Here is a 19820-nt window from a genome sequence, read left to right as displayed (position 1 = left end):
ATCGTAGTTTTGTAGTCAAGTTCCGGATGGAAAATCTTGACTGAAATTCTGGTGGATATGATTAAGTATGGCAGCGCTTAAGCTGCCATAATATTAGAGGTACCCAACAGAAAGGATTTTTTTCTTTAATGAAAAGTATTTTACTAATAACAAATTTATTTTTAAATATTCTACAAAATAATCTCCATCGACAGATACAACTTTCTTCCATCGATTAGGCAAGTTTTCAATCCCACATTTATAAAAACTGACTGGCTCTGAGTTAAAATATTCAAAAAAATATGTTTTAACTTCACTAATACTATTACATTTGTAACCATCTAAATTATGTTGTAGAGACTTAAATAAATTATAAGCTTATGGTGCTTTGGTGATTTTGCATCCGAAAGCATTATTTTTTTCTCGCAGTATGAGGTAGGCGCGTCGCCTTGTTCTCGTCGCTTAGTGCGTGTGGAACCCACACGCCTCGTTTCCACGCCTTCCCGATAGTTTTTAATCTTCTATGAATTCTATATTATTATCACACTGACTTAAAAGTTTAAAGTGTGTTTTTATATATCCAGTATTTACAAAATATATAAAGTTTACATCGTTTCAAGCCAGCAACATTCGTCTTAAATTTTAAATAGCGAGCTGTCACAAAGCTATTTTTTTTTTTTAGAAATTTATTTAAAAAATTATGTAATATACCTGCGCAGTGAGTCTCTTTTGTTCAACAAAAAATATCTAGGTGTGCTATATTATTTTATAAAATTCTTGAAATTAATTATTAATAAATTATCGAGTGTTAAAAGTATCTGATACGGGAAAATAATTCATGTTGAATGACAATTTTCCGTTTTTTAATATATTATAAAAATAAAATAAAAAGTTTAAATAATAGAATAATGAAATTATCGTTAGTTTAATAAAATGTTATTAAAAAAAAAACAAAGATACGGGACAACCTGATGAATAGATTATATTTCGCTTTATAATTTTGGTCAGGTAGTTGTCGATTCCTGAATTAAGAGTATATCTTTATTAAACGGGGAAAGATGTAATAAATAAAAATACATATGTTGAGTTGATATAATAACACGCGCGTACCTCAAGGGCCGCGTTCGGCTCGCGAGCTACACACCCTGTGATAATGTATCTTTTTTTTAATCGCGTTTTATTTTACTCTTATTATTTATATTCCAGATTCTATATTAACTTTTACCTTTATAATTAATTTATATTTTTTAATTTTCCTTTAGAATAATTATTTATTAAAATTATAATTGAAAGGTATTAATTTATATAATTGTATTGTACTTTTTATTATTTTTTGTAAAAGTTTCTGAACTAAATTATTAAAATAAAATATTTAGAAATCGCCTCCTAATTAATACATAATAAACATGCTACGTGTTACTATTATATTTTGCTCGTTTGCCGTGTCTACCCTTCGAGCGACATTAAAGCCATTATTTTACCAGCAAAATGACACGCATGTACCAGCACGAACGTCACAATATCAAAATTCATTATCTAAAATTCAAGGTTGTCGTCGATTGCTTCATGTGTTATATACGTATAGTCTTTTTACATGTTTATTAGTCGAACCATTTTTATTTTGAAAATCGAACCAAAACCGTCGACGATTGCCGTCAACATACAAATTAATATTATTTGCGGGTCAACAATCGTCCCAAGGCGATTGGATATCCGATAGTCCGGACAAATGTCGTGAACCCAGGCTGGGTCTTCGCTCCGCTGGGAATCGAACCATTTGGCCAAGACCTCCCCTTCGAACCGTCACTTTTCTGCGAAAACATCGAATTAGGGTGTGCCGAAAAAACTGGATAAATGTCAGAGGAACTCCACGTCCGGGAAATGGATAGAAGGAGAGCGAGGGCAGTATCGAATTTCTCGCGGGAATTAGGGGAAATTAAATCAACAACTAGGTTTTAATTGGATACTGGAGGGTTGTATGACATAGTCGAAAGCTTTCCACCTTAGAATGTTGCGGTTTGTGTACCGCAAAACCGACGTTTATACTAAGGTCCCTCTACCTTCAGCAATGTAAATATTTACTTTAAACTCCCACCCCCAGCGTTGATGAGAAGCTAATGACAATCTTGTAGTATCTTTTGAAAGATCAAAGGGTTGCTGCGTTAGATGGCACACTGACATTGTTTTCAATGGTTAAACAATGGCTATTAATATCTTGGGGCAATATTTATTTTATAGCTTAACCTATCTTAAGAAATAAAATACTATAGAAACACTTTGTAAAGGTCCAAATTTTTTTTGCAAAAATATAAGATTTGTATAAATATATTTTTTTTCGATAAAGCCAATTTTATTTATAATATTTAAAAATATATCGTATTAATTAAAAACACGAGAATTTTTTTATGAAATTATATTATTGTTATTGTGTATAGTCTACTATTTTTGTGATATGCCTTATTTTACTTTCAACGACATTTTTCTAAGAATTATTTATCAGCAAATATTAGTCTATAAGTCATTAATGTTTCTCATATCAGTTTGTAATTTAAATTTCGTTCTATCAATGTGATTAAGTTTTTAAAATGAAAAATACTAAAATATGTTGCTTTTTTATTTACTGCTGTATCTTTTTTGTTGGATTTATAAATCCTTTCCTTACTTTCACTCAGCGATGCGAAGAATTTATATACATTTTAAAAGTATAAACATAGTTAAGAAGTACTTTACTGCAACATTTTCCTGAGACACCCTAAACTGATTACATAATTCGAAACTTAAATGTTCAAAGTTTCAATGCTTTCCTCTTTGCGAATTATTTCACTTCTTTGAAGTGAAATAATTCAATAATTTAATTTAGCACTTCATCCTATAGATTGGTACTTGTATATTTGTCTATTTTTTCTCTTTTCCGAACTGATCATACGTGATCCTGGCTCGTTTCTCTTCGTTAGATTGTGCAGCGCTAATAAAGCTCGTCGGTCCCTTCGCGTTCGCGCGTGTGTTCGCTCACAGCAATTTCGCACTGAATACCCAAAGGCCCTTTTTGAGCCCTCAGCTCGTCTCGTTTTGTTCGCGCTACCCTTGTGCCCAAAGTGGAACGCAATCAATAACTCTCGGCCGTGTAAAACCTTTTTTACGGCTGCTAAATCGGCAGGGACGCTAGGTTTTTATTTTAGGGAAATTCGCATGATTAAAAAGGTACGTTAGAAATGGTATGACTTTTTTGACAATGATGAGCTGTACAGTAAGTTCGCGATCGAGATCGATAGTGATAGATTGTATTTTTAATACGTTACTAAAATGGCATATATTATCGATGATCTATAATCAGTAAAAAACGAAAGAGATTATTATTACTAAATGCTTAGTATTAGTATGTAGTCGAAAATATATAAAGTAATATAAAATATGTAGTCCATCTCGTCCATACTTCCCTGTTTGGTTTTGTAGATAGATTCAAACTCGTTCTTTATACATTATAATTATTTTTAGTATCTTGTATCCACGTATTGCAGTAGCACGTAATCGGTCGTCAGCACGTTGCTGTTCAGCTCAATTTGACCTAGAAATGGCAGCAAGAATGACATGTACAAATGTCACTGTTCACCGTTTGGGAGGAGTATAGATACATCTAATGTTACGTGTGTTCTAGTCGTTGATCGAGAGTTAAAAAATATTTTTAAGTTAATCTTCGCTTGGATCAAAGTGAAAACATAATTATTTGAGGTATATTAAATTTATCATACAGGAAAAATATCAAAAAATATTGCGCTTTGCGAAAAAATGTGAATACCTCGACAATTTCATTATAGTGAAATTTTCTAGCTGCGCAGCTAAATAAGTATGATCGATTACATTCAATAAAAATTGTTTTTAAATTCAATAAAGTAGATCCATGACTCGCCCTAACCAATAATAATAATAACAGTAGTATTATATGCTATAAATTGTAAATAACGAAACTGTTTATTTTCCTGCGTATAAAGCAAAACGTATGTACTTACAAAAACAAGTTATTGCAATGAATATAAATGCATATTTTACAGGGGCAGAGTTGATGTGAAGGGGGAAGCGGCTGCTTCCTTGTTTTTTTCAATCGCTGTCGATGCTCAGTGTAGTGTGAGTTCAGATCAGCTCTTGTGTCTTAAATCGGGGATATAAGCTGAAAATTCTTATCGGAAACGAGGTAAGGGGAGGGGGGATTCTTACTTGCTCACTCTACTCACACAATTATTCTCTACTCACATAACCATCAGAGTTTGAACAGGTGGATATTTGGCAACCTCTCACGTCATTTTGCATCTAACCTGCTGCGTCTGTTAATACATAACAATAACATTTGTATTTGTAAGGCCCCAGACAGTCGTTAGGAATGTTGTTAGGTACCCAACGGACAAAAATAAAATTTTTGGCCGATTTATTGTCCTTTTAACGCGAATCGCGACAAGTTTTTTTCTCGCGGTTGCTGCTTTTGCGATTGCCGGATATTATTTTTGCCTTATACAAAATTCTGCTAGACTTCCATAATTAAATTCAACTTTTTATCTAATTAAATATCAATTATTTATGCTTGAGCTTCATTTTTTATTATAATTCGACAGTTGCAGATAACGATAATTGTAGTAGGGAATGATATTTCATTGGTGGTAAAAAAAACTCACCCTAGCATGAAAACATGTTCGTGTATCTTTGATCTGTCCGCGAAAAAAGCTTTGGTTGTAATGGTTTAAGTTTGGTACTATTCCCTAAACAAAACACATCCATTTTATTAAAGGAGGAAGATAGATCGTTTTTTGTCATGAAGATAGAAGCGAAGTTTATTATTAAGTTTTCTAAGCACATGTTTTCGTAAAAAAACATATAACTTCGGTATGATACAATATAAATTCATACAGTAGAACTCATGTTGATTGTTTTAAGTTTTGTTTGATTGAGAAGCACTGGCGCAGAAGAACCATTGCACACTGAACCGCATAGAATCAACATGCAACTGAATGTACTCTTGTATCAATTATTCGAAGAAAGATCTTGAATCAATAATAAGAAGGACCTTCAACCGTCTGCAAACTGTGGGTCACAAACCTCATCAATGAGAATTATCTATATCAAGATTGGTTCATACACAATTTATTGATCGAGTTCTACAGCCGTTTTCTCAGCAAGTAGGGGTTTTTGCTTGGTTGAATTTCGCTCATTTGGGATTTGAACCTTTGCCAACATTGACCGACGGCGTCAACTTTTTATTCTAATCCATCATCCGGAAAATTTGTAGCGCAGACCGCAAACAAAAGATGTGGAGAGACATTGGTGGCGTGTAAACATGTCTCGGAATGCGATCTGTTATCTTTAAAACATCACTTTGTTTTTTTAGTGAATATATATTGACCCTTCAATACTTAAATTATCAATTAAAGAGTGGAATAATGTCTTTCGATCTTTTTTAATACTATATTTAATTTTAAAACCACATGAATCGTTCTTTAACGTTTTCTATCCAATGTTAGATAAAGACATTCGAACAATTTCTTTAATTTAAATTAGCACATTTCATTACATTTTTTTATGAAGGACGTGCATTACATAATCACAAATATTAATATTTTTTGTTAAAATAATATTTAATGTAAACACAGATCCATGAAATAGAACAAACCAAAACACGTGTATGGCAAAAGCGTGTTCTTACCTTGTTGTTGGTAAATCTTTTTTCAAGCAATGAAACGTAGTCTAGTGGATATTATAACTAATTTTCGTCAGAAATATATATGAGAACCCTGTTCAATGAACAATAAATTTGATGGATAATATTTATAAGTGCGTGTAAAAAAATATGAATTATGTATTATCGTTCAAAATGATGGAATATTGCTATCCAAAGGTAAAAAAACTTTCTCATAAACCTATCAAGATCCCAGGCAGAGCATGTTACAGCTGTCATTCGAAATATGACGCGTAACGACGCGAATGACGTAGTCAAACCCGTATAAAATCGAGCCAGGTCCCTTTTGTCGTGTCAGGATTAATGGAAATTTCGCCATTTCACTGATATCGCAAATATAATTAATATTGCATCGTTTACAAACTACATATGCTTGCAATTACTCATCATATTGAACGATTCAGATGATTTAATTTTTTTTGTTAACGTTGGTTTTTAATATAATAAACTGTTAATATATTACAATAGTTGTAACTGCATTTAATAAAAATGTTTTCAATTAAAATAAATATATTTTTTTAATTACAAATTTTGTCATTTTTCTTGATTTTATTCATATTTATATATTTATATTTTTAGGCCTGGTTGTCTTATCTAAAATGTAAAAAATATTCATTACTTAACTGAGTCTTATTAAGTCTATGCTCAATTTATTCTGTCATATGAATTCTGCGTGCTACGCGTTTATTTTTATATTAAAGCGTCTCCGATTTTGGACTAGGGTTGCCGTGAAGTGGGAAGCAGCTGCTTCCTCGGTCCTCTAAATCTTGTTTCAGTGCAAGTTCGGATGAACTATAGCAATGCTCATCACGCTATCCACATTTCATCCAAAACACTGTTGTATTGTTGGAACGAAACCAAAGAAAACTGACTTCCAACTTAACCGTGATTTTATTTTGAATTTTTATTTTTTAAATGTAATTAATTGTATTTTAAAATATGTATATTCTCTATGTAAATTTTCTGTAAATATATTTTCTATTTATATAAATTTATATCTATTATATGTATATTGTTTGTATCACTATATAACAAACATATTTTATTCATTTTTTAAATGTTTTTAATTGCATTTTTTTAAATAATATATCATAAGTGTAAAAGTTTACAATATATTCTAAACTCTCCAAACTATGCCGATACGCTGCAGTTTCCCGATAATAACCTTTATTGCAGCGCATGTAGAAACAAAAACAACACACAATCGTATTTTCGTGCGACGAATACGACTTTATTCTTGTGACTGTGCTCTAGCACGCGCGAATGTATGTGTGTACAAATTTGTATAATTTAATTTCGTGCAGAATCACCTTTTGTATAATTTAATTTCGTGCGAAAATTATTTTAGGGTACCGCAAAAACCGAATGGTGATTATTAGTATGATTTAACGAAATAATACAGACCATTTATGTTAATAAAAAAAATACTGACGATAAACGGGTTAAGGAAATTAAGGAAAATATCCGACGTTTCATTTTATATGAGTGCTATGCCATTTCTGAATGAATGAGATATCCCAGTCGGAAACCGGTAACATCCAGCCGTAGCGTCGGACCTCTCAGTTCTGGAGCTGTCACTTCCGCGTCCTGTCATGTCTACTAACCACCCACGATCCACCCTCGCACCACCCTCTAAGCTTGTAAAACATTTCGCGCAGGCATTATGAAATTTCTAGCCGAATATCATCCCGGGCGAATATAGGATTTACTCATTTTTTATAGCTGGTCATAAAAATACCCTGACATGGCAGTCACAGAATAAATTTTTCATACGAGCGCTCTAGATCGATATAGCCTGTTTGAATTAGTTATTGCTTTAAAGATTTTTGCGTTTCACGGTCGGGGGAGCGCAGGTGTGTGATTGATTAACGTTTGTTTGAGCGTAGTGCAGGGCTGCCAACGCGCGAGTCCGCCGTTAAAGGGGGAGATTGTTTTATGCTTATTTTGGAGAGAATGTGTATTTTTGTGGTGATTTATCTTTTTTATAGCATTGTTAACGTTAAGTAAATTTAAATCTTTAATGGAGGCAATATGCAAGCACTATAAAGTGCATTTTTGTAAATAAATTTAATAATCAGGGTGAAGTGAAATATTTAGAATTTCATTATATTTGTACCCTTTGATTTTTTTATATATCCATATTCAGATTTAAATTTAATTTATTAACGACGTTTACACCGCATAAATGTTGTTCAATTTTACATTGAAAATCAGCGCTCCATTATTTTTACATACCTGAAGGGTATATTTTTTATCAATAAGAGCCTGGATAGACATAGCTTGTTATGGTATAAGAGATCCATGGTCTTAATCCCAGATTTATCACTTAAGTAGAATTATAAAATGATCTTATCCAATAAACATTGACGCTTCAAAATCCATTTTTTCTAATTGCAATAATAATTTTATGAAATAAAAATATGTAAATCGATTTTAAAACTGTATTATTTAATCCTACTTTAGAAATTAAACAAACCCGATTATAGATGGTAACAGTTTTCAGCAAGAAAACTTGTGTACTCGAGTCACAACTAATTAATGTATCACAAAATACCGCTAGTGTATTTATGCATATCTTTATGTTGTTCACATCTTGTGCATTATTCCAGACTGCACCTGCTCGCCTGGTAAAATTCCCAGCATCGTGGATAATAATGCAGCAAGTTCAATTTGTAGTTCCTTAATATACCAAAGTAGTTTATGTTGCATATCAAATAATCTTAGTACAAAATAATCCTCCGTCTACTTCAAGTGTTAATTTAATTTCAGAGAAATTTGCTCTTTCCCAAATATAAATTTATCAGTTCATATAATACGAATATTCATGAATTCCTATTGTGTTGTTTCAGGTGAACTGTGATCAGATCTAGAAGTGAACAACAGCACTGCGGCGATAGTTACAAAATGATGCGTACAAATTTATGGTGAGTGGTTCATCGCTGGCGATGCACATCAAACATGCATATCGTGATCGAGTTTTGTATTTTTGCAGACATTACTTTGAAACGCAATTGTCTTTTCACAGGAGCTCAAGTTAAATTACGTAGTTGTAATACATATCATAGACTGATAAACTAATTCGTCGTCTTTAAACGGTAATGATCGTTTAAAACTGAGGCATATTTAAGTGATTGACTCTTCGAGGAGAGCAGCAGCGTTTGCCGTCGACGATTTGCGAGGAAAGACTTGGTAAGTTGTATATTTGCTATTATCTACAAAAGACTTCAATTTTTAATGATTATATGTACTTAGTATATTGATACTCTTGAATGACTATTGTTCATATTTTACTGCCAGTAGTGTTTTTAAGTTTTGGTAACTATGTTCTGAATACTTATTTAAACGTGGTGCTTATGATTGGCAATTCAAATTGGAGTTATGAGCTTCATTTCACAAGCAATGCCTGGCGATGAATCATACAGTGATTAATTTAAATGTTTGGATTATTCTAATCGCCAAAGCCGAAAATCCACTAACATGACCCAAAATAGCTGGAGCTCCATCAACAGAAACAGCAATGCAATCTTTCCATTTTAAATTAACGTTATTGAAGAATTCATTAGCTTTATTGTAGACATCAATTCGAGAGGAGAACAAAACAATAATTCCTTTATGTAAACCTTTGTAATGAGCAAATACCATCAGCTGAGAATTACTACTGAAGTCTGTAGATTCATCAAGCTGAATAGCAAAATATTTACTTTCTTTTATTGAAGAAATTACTTGTTCCTTCACGTTTTCTGCTAAAAGAGAAATTTATTTTTTCACAACTTTTGCAGACGAGGGCACTGAATTTAGTTTTATGGTTCCTTTCTGACCACACATTAACTCTACCACCTTCAATGGTGCAGGTTTAATCAAATCGCCGTATATGGTTTCTTGTTTCAAAAATTAACCAAGCCACTCCAAAGCTTTGAACGTTGATTGAATGTACCTCTCATGTTGTTTTCCAGTCTTTATCTTTTGACAGAAATTTACAAAATATTCCCACAAGCTGGAAGAAAAATTTGGGTGTAAATTATCAAAGTGTTTCTGTCAGTAAATTATCCAACTCTTTTGTCAGTACATACTTTCAAACAGACAACACGCTGGTTTCATTATTCCTCTGTGTAAACCCATAACCGAGGAACTCTTCCTGGTATATTATTTTTCTTATTGATGCCATCTAATGGGTAAAAAAGTGACCAAAACAAATCTAACCCTTCAGCACACGGTGAAGTAAAAGAAAACTCCACGTGTACATTATATGTAAGTCAGTAGCGTATATTCATTGTAAATAAAAAATATAGTATAAAGAAAAAATTTAATTACTCCGAAAATTGCATATTCCTAATAAAGAAATGCTCTTAGCTTTTTGCAACGTTGACATATTCATTGGTTCAACTGGAATAAGGATCAATTCATTAAAACAAATATTTCAGAAAATGTATATTTTTAAATGAAGGAATGCTCATTACCACCAAAAAATTAATTTTTACCCCATTTGGGGTAATTTACCCCGGCTAGCCGACCACTGCCTTAGGCAATCAGCTATTCTTCTTTATAGTTACAAGGGTGTAAACGTGACAGCTTTTTGAGTTCTTACAAAAACGAATGATTCTTTGATACATGTTTCAAGTGCAGCGACCATTTTAAACTACTGCTGAGCTTTCGTGTCGTATGCCTGATTCATATTAATTTTTTTATGAGGATGGAATAGCGTAGTATAAATTATTCTTTGTATTTTAATTATAATATCTAATGATTATTTCCTTTTTCAGTAAATTCACAGGCGAGTAGGCCCTGCCGCATGCCGCACGCAGCGCCTCCGTCCTCCCGAGCCATGTCCACTCGCCACACCTACTTCTATACGGTCGAGGTGGGCGACACAAAATTCACGATCCTCAAGCGTTATCAGAACCTAAAACCGATCGGTTCCGGTGCCCAAGGAATCGTATGGTGAGTGCCAAATCAAAAAAATCACTCAAGCATCAACATACTTTAGAATCTATCATACTATTTGTAATTAATATTATAGTTCAATCTTATCTTAATACATATATTTTATTTAAACACTGCATGTGGTGATTTAATATGCACATTCTATTATTAGATAGTATAAGTAATATTTGACGTTAGATTTGCTTATGTAGAATGATTAGACCATCTGCTTTATGCTTTAAGTCTGCTTTTGAAAAGGATAAATTTGATTGTATTAAATTAAATTCTTTGAATATTATGAAAACATACTCTGGTTGAATTATCGGTCAGTACATAGCATTTGCAATACTGATCAACTATGACTGAAGGCATTCCCCTAATACAATTTCAAAGCTTTCGACGTTTTGGTATTGCAATTTTACAATAATAATGAATAAAAAATATATTAGCTTTCTTTCCTGGTTTCATTCGCGTTTTTTTAAATTATTCTCGCACATGATTTTGCAACATAAAATTTAGCACGAGAGAAGCATTCATCTCACAAATCAATTCTTATTACATTTAGCGATTATTCTCGTGACTTATTTATTACAATGGCGAATTGAGCCGCTTGAAGTGAAAAGACAAATCGCTAGGATTTTAGTGATACTTAGAATCATTGATCATTGAGCATTGGGGTAAACTGTTAAGTCATGACAGCCAAAATTTTAAATTATTAAATAGATAAATATATATTTTCAATGCTTTCACAATTTTACAATTGCACATTTTTAGTGAATTTAAGAAATTAACTAGATAACTGATAGCTCATTTATCGTTCATTATCTTATCAATCGATTAAAATGAACATGTTACAACTGGCATTTTTCTTGAATCAATAGATTTATTTTGTTTTTGAAGTCATTCGTTTTATGTATTATTTTTTAAATTACCTTCCGAAAAAATATTGAAGAACAAATGTAAATTAAAAAATATCTATTTTAGCTATAATACCATTTTAAAAAAGTTCCATTGCCTTATAAATTTGCAGCACATGTTTATAGTTTCCTGATATTTTAATCAAATATTTTATTATCTTATTAACGATAAATTATGCTTCATACTGACTCGATAAATAGGACAGAGTATAATTATTATAATTAACTATCAATAGTGATTTGCCAAAAGCTGAGAAATTGTTCTTGCCTTCTATTTTTTTACCCATAAGCTGTCTGATTACGTTGGGTCACTAATAAAAATATTCTGAAGCCTTGAAACACACCACTAGAATTTGCATAAAATACTATCTACGATAAGTTTCAACTGTAAATTTATCAATTCAAAAGTAATGCAATGAAAAACACAGCAAAAGAAAGTATGTTTATATACTTTTCATATCTACTACTCTTATCCAGCTAGCTATTATCAAGCAACTTTCGGTAAGATTAGATAAATTTCTGATTTTAGTATTCGTATTCAAATAACTTCAGTTAGTGCTCGAGAGTCGATGAAAGTTGTCATCGAATCATTTGCATCCATCATCACAGATTTCACACACTTTCTCTCACACACGAATTTAACAATCTGTATACTTATTGTTTGTATTATTACTATTATTACATACTATTTTATTTTTATTATTTATTTTTAATTTGTTTTCCTGTAGCTGACGCTGTCGGTGATATTGTGTTGTGATTCGTTACATGCATACATAGACGTTAGTGTAAATAGCAACATTATCATATGTCCGCCGCACATGGTTTATCGCAATCGTTGGGTTAATTAGCTCTCTGTCGCTCTCACTGACTCGAGGAGTTGCGCTTTGAAATCTTTGATATGTTTTGTACCGTCGAGTTCGGTGGCACAGAGTTCACCGTGCCGAGTCGCTACATATATCTATCACCACGTGGCTTAGGAGCCCAGGGGACCGTTTGGTAAGCAACATCAATAGCTTATGTACGACCGACATTTGGACATTTTAATTTATTAACAAATATCACGCATCGCATTATATACATATATTAACAAGTTAACCATCATCCATGTTGTGTGCGTATCTATGTATTGTATATTTATCCTATATAATCAGATTCAGTAGAGAAGATTGATCGAGAATTTTCAATATACAACTTTTATGTTTAAAATACTCTTATAATAATATTTGTATATACAATAAGATTTGATTAAACAATTCATTGAATCAAACTGATTTTATCTTCATGTCAAATACTTGTGTTGTATGATTTATGCTAAAGCTAATTAGGCGAGATAAACCTTGTGCTATCAAATATGCTATAATTAATATAAAGAACTTCTTTATAAGAGTGAAAGTAATATTTATAAATCATAACACAGAATGCAAATGGTTTAGTTTATATTTTATTAAGTCTCCCGTTTCCTAAATTATAGATACTAGTTAAAATTAGAATTATTGTAGTTGTTGGAAAAGTGACAAAATTTAGTAAATATATTTATTAAAAAAATCTTTTTTATAAAGTAGTTCTTTAAGATACTTTAAATAAGGCATTGCTAGATTTAGCTATTTTTAATAGAAGACTGTTAGCTTTGCATGTTTAAAATATTTAAATAACTGTTTTTTAAAGTATCATATAAATCTTTATATTCAGTTTTCTTTAGAATTTATAGTACATGTTTTGGAAGAAGCGTTGCGGTAATAAAATATTATTTTGGCTTCCGAGCTATTGTTTTAATACATAATTAAAAAATGTATGTTCAGATAAAAATATTTGCCCTGAATAAAATACTCTACAGCCCATTAACAATGTATCCGATTCCTTCTTCAATGATGACAACGTATCCGGCAATTCTCGAATTTCGGCAACCAAAGGGTTAATCATATATTTCAGTAATCTCTTTATATTCTAGACTTTCGATACTCTTTAAAATAAAATATAATATAATAAAAAGCAATAAAATAAAGAATATGAAATATCATATTAGGTGCAGTAATTAAATTCCTGGATTAAGAGTTTTTGAAACAGTAAACAATGGCGTCTAAAGAAACTGCTTTCAATTTGGTGATTACATTTTACTTTTGGAAAGAAAATAATCTGCTGGAGTTATTAATAATACCATATTTTATGATAGTTATACTACAAAAACATTGACGTTCAACTTATCTACTATCTAATTCAGAGTTTTATTGCTGCAATTTCACGAGCTTTGACCAAATAAATTCGGGAAATAAATAGCATTATAATTATAACAAATCAGACACGTTTCTTCCAAGATGTCGCACTATATAATATATATAAAACTTTTGATATTGTCATGTTAATACACTATTTTTTTTTTGCCGTTATAATAAAAATCTCTTCTTAATGGATTTAGTATGAATATTGATACTTTATATCATAGCATAATAGATTAAATTAGAATAAATAATATAATTTCTAACAGATTACTAAATTATTTATTCCATTGCGAGTTTTTATTTGTATAATACATCATATCTTTATAGTTTGATTATGAAAGATTTACAAATAAAAGGAGTCAATACCATTACAATTGCATTATCTCTCGTAGTCAAACTATGCTATATCTACAGCCATTAATCATTTATTTTAGAATTTAGTGTATAACATCACTTCTTATATATGCACCTTAGATACTAACAATTGTGTGGTCTTCGCCTCATTCTAAGCTCATTTAAATCTTGTATGTTACTCATTCGCATACGATTAATAAAATGAAACTTTGTTTTTCAGTGCGGCTTATGACACAGTCACGCAGCAAAATGTAGCCATTAAAAAACTCTCTAGGCCCTTTCAAAATGTGACGCACGCGAAAAGGGCCTATAGAGAGTTTAAGCTTATGAAACTTGTAAATCATAAAAATGTAAGTTTGTGTTTCAATATTCAAATTAGAGGGTATTTCGATTGTACACTATGGATGTTAAACGATTCACTAATAAATTTCAGATAATCGGACTATTAAATGCATTCACGCCACAGAGGTCATTGGAGGAGTTTCAAGACGTATACTTAGTAATGGAATTAATGGATGCGAATCTATGTCAAGTTATACAAATGGACTTGGACCACGAGCGAATGAGCTATCTGCTGTATCAAATGCTCTGCGGGATTAAACATTTACACTCAGCTGGAATCATACACAGGGTATGCGATATTTACTATATATGTATATATAAATTCAAAGTCAAATCGTACTATATATGTTTTTTTCTTGATACAGGATTTGAAACCGTCCAATATAGTTGTGAAAAGCGATTGCACATTAAAGATTTTAGATTTTGGATTAGCGAGAACCGCCGGTACGACGTTCATGATGACACCGTACGTCGTGACACGGTACTATAGGGCGCCAGAGGTTTGTACGCTTTTATTTTACTGTATCAAAGAGCAAGGTTTTGATTTGGATCGATTGTTTCAGGTCATCCTGGGCATGGGATACACGGAGAATGTAGATATATGGTCAGTCGGATGCATCATGGGTGAGATGATCAGAGGCGGAGTACTGTTTCCGGGTACTGATCATATCGATCAGTGGAACAAAATCATCGGTTAGTTTATTTTATCTTCTGCATCTATCCGACACACAATATTCATAAGCATATTTTATATAATCAAATTTGAGCATTTGTCTCCATTTTTACATCTCAAAGACTAACAATACTAGCACCAATAAAATAAATGCTAGTTGTAGCATATTCATTTTACTCAATTGACAAGATTATTTTTATCCACTGAAACTTGAAGTTAAGCAGATTATAAAAGCAGATCAAAACGAAAGTGGTTACGAAAGCTGGTTTCTTATGGAACTAATGAAATTTAGTACTCAAGATAAACCATTTTTTATATATAGTCTCACACTTAAGCATATTTTTTTTGCTTTCGATCTTAACACATTAAAATTATAAATATGTACATTATCATCTCTAGAAAAAAAATTATAAGCATGATATACATCATTTTAAATTCTCGAAAATGCGTGAACCGACTGGTCACAAAAATTTTGCTATCACGCGAAAACGCGTGATCGGGTCATAATTTGCTAAGACGATTCTGTAAACTTGTTACAAACAAAAATGTTGCACGCGAAAACGCATGATCGGGTCATAATGTGCTAAGACGATTCTGTAAACTTGTTACAAACAAAATATAGCAATCCTACGAATTCTATTATACATATATCATATTTATAAGCTTCTACATAAACCACATTTCTACTAATTTTCAATAAATAACATCTTGTTTTTAATGTTCAGAACAACTTGGCACACCGTCTCAAAACTTCATGACTAGACTACAACCGACGGTTCGTAACTATGTCGAAAACAGGCCTCGACATAATGGCTTCGCATTCGATCGCCTATTTCCGGACGTGCTCTTCCCTTCAGATAGCAATGAACACAACAGATTAAAGGTAAAAATTTATATTTGCAACATTAATGCTTAGTTTATTTGTCACTTAATCATCATGTTATTTTTTAGGCTTCCCAAGCACGAGATTTGTTATCGCGAATGCTCGTTATTGATCCTCAACGCAGGATATCAGTCGAAGATGCTTTGATGCATCCTTACATAAACGTTTGGTATGACGAAGGAGAAGTGAATGCTGTAAGTTGTATACAATTATTTGATCCTAGATTTTATATGTTTAGATTAAAATATAAATATACTATCCGTCTCACATTCGTTATAACAACAAAAAAAAGGTTGGATATTATGTTTACAAATCGTTACAAAAGGTTTAGAGAAACAAGAAGAGCATATCAAATGGTGTAATTTTTGATGATTGAAAGCTTTTTTCGGAGGGGTGTTAATCAGTGGTCGTTTTTTAATATTTCCACTTCATTATGATTCATAGCCCTTCATTAAATGACATGATTTTTTTATTAAATTCAAGTGGCTCGAATCCGTGGCACCTGGCGGAGGGAAAGGGTTTCTCGGAACCAATATTTTTCCATCGACGTGTTATTTTTATCTCTTTATATGGGAAGTAGTTATTATCTATTTTAGAGAAGCAGTTTGACATAACATATCGTCGCCACAATACCATTGGAAAAATTTAATAAGACAGACAACTAATTTTTTCAAACTTGTCTGACAAAAAGTAGTGAATGCAATAGTCGCAAGATTAATTACTATTCCCCATACTAAATTTAAATAAATATGGCTATATTATTTTTAACTTGAGGTACAAAAATCCTACATTATATAGTGAAATTGATGAAGATTTATCAATATCTAGTACTTTGATTCTTGTCTAAGAGTAAGTTCGCAGTAGATGACAATTGATGCTAATGTTAAACTAGGACGATTGGGAGATGAAATAATTGAGAGCCAATCAAATTAGTTTTAAGCTCCACTTCTAAATTCAACCCTTTGTGAAAGCTTAGGTTGTAAGGTGACTGTACGATAATTACAAAGGATATTTTAAACAACTTGTATATTTGGCGCCTAACTAGATGCAAAAGTCACACCACTCAGCCACTAATCCTGAAAATAGATAAACTGGTAAAATGTTGAGAATAGATAGACTAAGAGTAATCGATTCGATTGATTCAAACAAAACATTAAAAAGTGTCAACAAAAATATTTATCTAGTCCAACTTCACTGCAAGATTGCTTAAATAATCTACTTTGAACTAAAACTATTGCTGCATTTATATTGATCGAACTGTCAAGAACCAATTAGAACACTTTAGTATAGAATTGTATGAACTTTTCCATCTCAACTTATATCGTCAGCTATGAAACTACATGCGACGTAAAATCGGGAGATTACTGTAATTGATATTCAATGGTGTGTATACTCTATTTGCGTTAATACAGTCAGTTTGAGAGCTCTCCATTTCATCATTATTCATAATTGAGAAAGCACACGATACGAATATACGTTAGATATACTTATCATTACTTCAATTGATTGATAAATAAAAGATGTAGTAATGATTTTAATTTCTATAAATTTGTTCAAAATATAAACATGAGTAATAATAAATATATTGAACGTATATCTGTATCGTGTGCTTTAGAGCTAATAGTAGGGGTGTAAACCCAAACTTTTCATCTATTTCCCAATTATGAATAATGATGAAATGGATAGCTCTAGAACTGACTGTGTTAACGCAAATATAGTATAGTGAAAATTATGAATATAGAGAGTCATAAGATTCAACACTATCTTCTATGATAGAAAATAATAATAATTATGTGTGAGGAGACTTGGTTTACACTGTAATAACGAAATCTTTCATATAATCAGATATTTATATGATTAATGTAATTGTTGATTTTTGTTTCAGCCTGCACCAGGTCCTTATGATCATTCAGTGGACGAACGAGAGCATACGGTCGATCAGTGGAAACAGTTAATATACCAGGAAGTGATGGAGTACGAAGCACAGCATAATCCGCCGGCGACTGTGCAGCCTCAAAACGAGCCGGCAAACTGAACTATTCATTATTAACTTACTCTAAGATTGTCATGTCATACCTTTAAATGAAAAAAAATCCTCTAATATTGTAGGCCACAGTTTAACGAAAGTACTATGGAATGTGTACTCTTATTATTATTATCATGAATTTATTATTAGTATTATAATACATTATTTTAAAACTAAGTTCTACTGTCCTGCTGTGTCTTTTATCTATCACTTAATTGTAATTAATAGTATAGGACAATATGTTAATTAGTATTTAACGTTTAGTGATGATTGGTTCCATATAATGCAATTTTGATAATAGTAAATTATGATTGTTTTGTGTGAGTTACTTAATAATTTTTTGGTTATGTTTGTTAAATCAAGGCGACATGATGATTTATATTTTTATATGGAAAATTAATATACGAAGAAGCTTTAATATTAAATTTTCTTCGTCGATTAAATTATTATATTTTAACGATCAGGATGTTTTTATTATATTTTATTATGTGAATTTGTTCAAGATGTTATTGTTTTACTTGTATGAGAATTTATTATATTTTCGTTTTTTTAATATCAATTTTATTATGTTGAAAATCATTTTTTTATCTAAATTGACGCGATCACATTGCAAAGAGGTTCATTACAGGGCTTACGGTGATTATTTTCACGAACTTACTTTATACGATAAGTGTAAAATTATACGATTAAGCTCTACACGTAAGATCATGGCGCACGATTATTTTTTAAAACGGTAGTGACATTCCTCAAATTTCGATTAAAATATATTAAATACCATTTATATTTACTATATACACGTATTTGCCAGTAATGAGTTGAATCGTATATTATGTGAAAATAAATAAATATATACATGTATATTTAATAAAATAGTCTAATTACTTTAGTTATTTTTTATTTAGAAAGATTCACAAATACGAGCAATAATAATGGAGATGAAAAAAACGAAATTAAAAAAATAATTGCCTTAAAAATAATTAATTCATAATATTATATAATAATTATGTATTACAAATAGATTCATTTTCATTTTTTTATAAACGGCTTATCTATATATTATATAAAATAATATGTATTTTAATCGGCGTCGATTCAATGACGATGTCAAATAGTCGTGAATCGTCTATTGTAATTTTCGTCGTGTCGTCTGGTGCTGGTCGCCTTTAAAAAATATTCTATTGTAACGAGTCGGAGCGAAATTATTAAGAAAGCTGATCGTCGTCATTAAACGAACGCCGATCTTATCGAGCCTTGTTTGCAATAAAAATCAAAAAAGTAAAGGATTTGAACATACTTTTATTAATTTACCGATTTAGAATGTTACGTTCAGGATTGATTAACGACGTGAAAGTGCAATAGTGTTACGTGCGAGTAAAAGTGCAATTACGATGACGTACTGTGACGATTAGTGACTTACCCGAGTTTGGAGTGTGTCGTTCGTTTTTTGAAGCCAATAATTAGTTTGTACTGTTTAAAATAAGAATACAATCAAATCATAATAATTGTAAATAAACTATTTATGATAACATATATATTTTTTTGTTACGTAACTAATTACGACATCATTTACGCTAGTGAATTAACTGTAAATTAATTAATAATACATGTAAATATTGATGCAAATGTTAAGTACTAATGTAAGACGTAAATACAGTTACAAAAATACTTAAAACATAGTCGTAATAACGTTGGCTTAACGATAGATACTTTTTCTATTATACATCATGACTATATTTTGCATCTTTATATACATATGATTAATATATATTTATGATGTAAAAGTGATAT

At 31.2% G+C, this 19820-nt stretch overlaps 1 protein-coding gene and 1 long non-coding RNA gene across 12 annotated transcripts in view; one reads left to right on the top strand and one right to left on the bottom strand.

Moving 5' to 3' along the window:
• The window catches only part of bsk (mitogen-activated protein kinase dJNK), a 117346-nt gene extending 98390 nt beyond the window's left edge, over positions 1–18956 (top strand). For 4 of the 11 annotated variants that reach the window (XM_088191059.1, XM_088191063.1, XM_088191064.1 and 1 more), the window contains 10 exons: positions 8551–8625; positions 8727–8890; positions 10462–10639; positions 14329–14458; positions 14542–14739; positions 14816–14950; positions 15014–15143; positions 15849–16006; positions 16075–16200; positions 17892–18956. In XM_088191059.1, coding sequence (XP_088047185.1) covers positions 10491–10639; positions 14329–14458; positions 14542–14739; positions 14816–14950; positions 15014–15143; positions 15849–16006; positions 16075–16200; positions 17892–18041 — 1176 coding nt within the window. In that variant the 5' untranslated portion in view covers positions 8551–8625; positions 8727–8890; positions 10462–10490 and the 3' untranslated portion in view covers positions 18042–18956. Of the gene's footprint in view, positions 1–8550; positions 8626–8693; positions 8891–10461; positions 10640–12266; positions 12535–14328; positions 14459–14541; positions 14740–14815; positions 14951–15013; positions 15144–15848; positions 16007–16074; positions 16201–17891 lie in introns of all 11 variants that reach the window. The other 7 variants (XM_088191065.1, XM_088191070.1, XM_088191067.1 and 4 more) reach the window with 3 other exon arrangements.
• On the bottom strand, positions 8890–11062 carry LOC148233114 (uncharacterized). The gene is made up of 2 exons (XR_015810550.1): positions 10252–11062; positions 8890–10214 (listed from the first exon to the last, which is right to left on the bottom strand). It is a non-coding gene; the product is annotated as an uncharacterized LOC148233114 (long non-coding RNA).
• Positions 18957–19820: the final 864 nt, after the last annotated feature.

Source organism: Plectrocnemia conspersa, unplaced genomic scaffold (assembly GCF_051122295.1).
Source record: "Plectrocnemia conspersa isolate PC_06_02 unplaced genomic scaffold, ASM5112229v1 ptg000008l, whole genome shotgun sequence".
In the NCBI taxonomy this organism is placed as follows: domain Eukaryota; kingdom Metazoa; phylum Arthropoda; class Insecta; order Trichoptera; family Polycentropodidae; genus Plectrocnemia; species Plectrocnemia conspersa.
The sequence above is the reverse complement of the archived record's forward strand: the minus strand, read 5'-3'. Positions and strand labels throughout refer to the sequence as shown.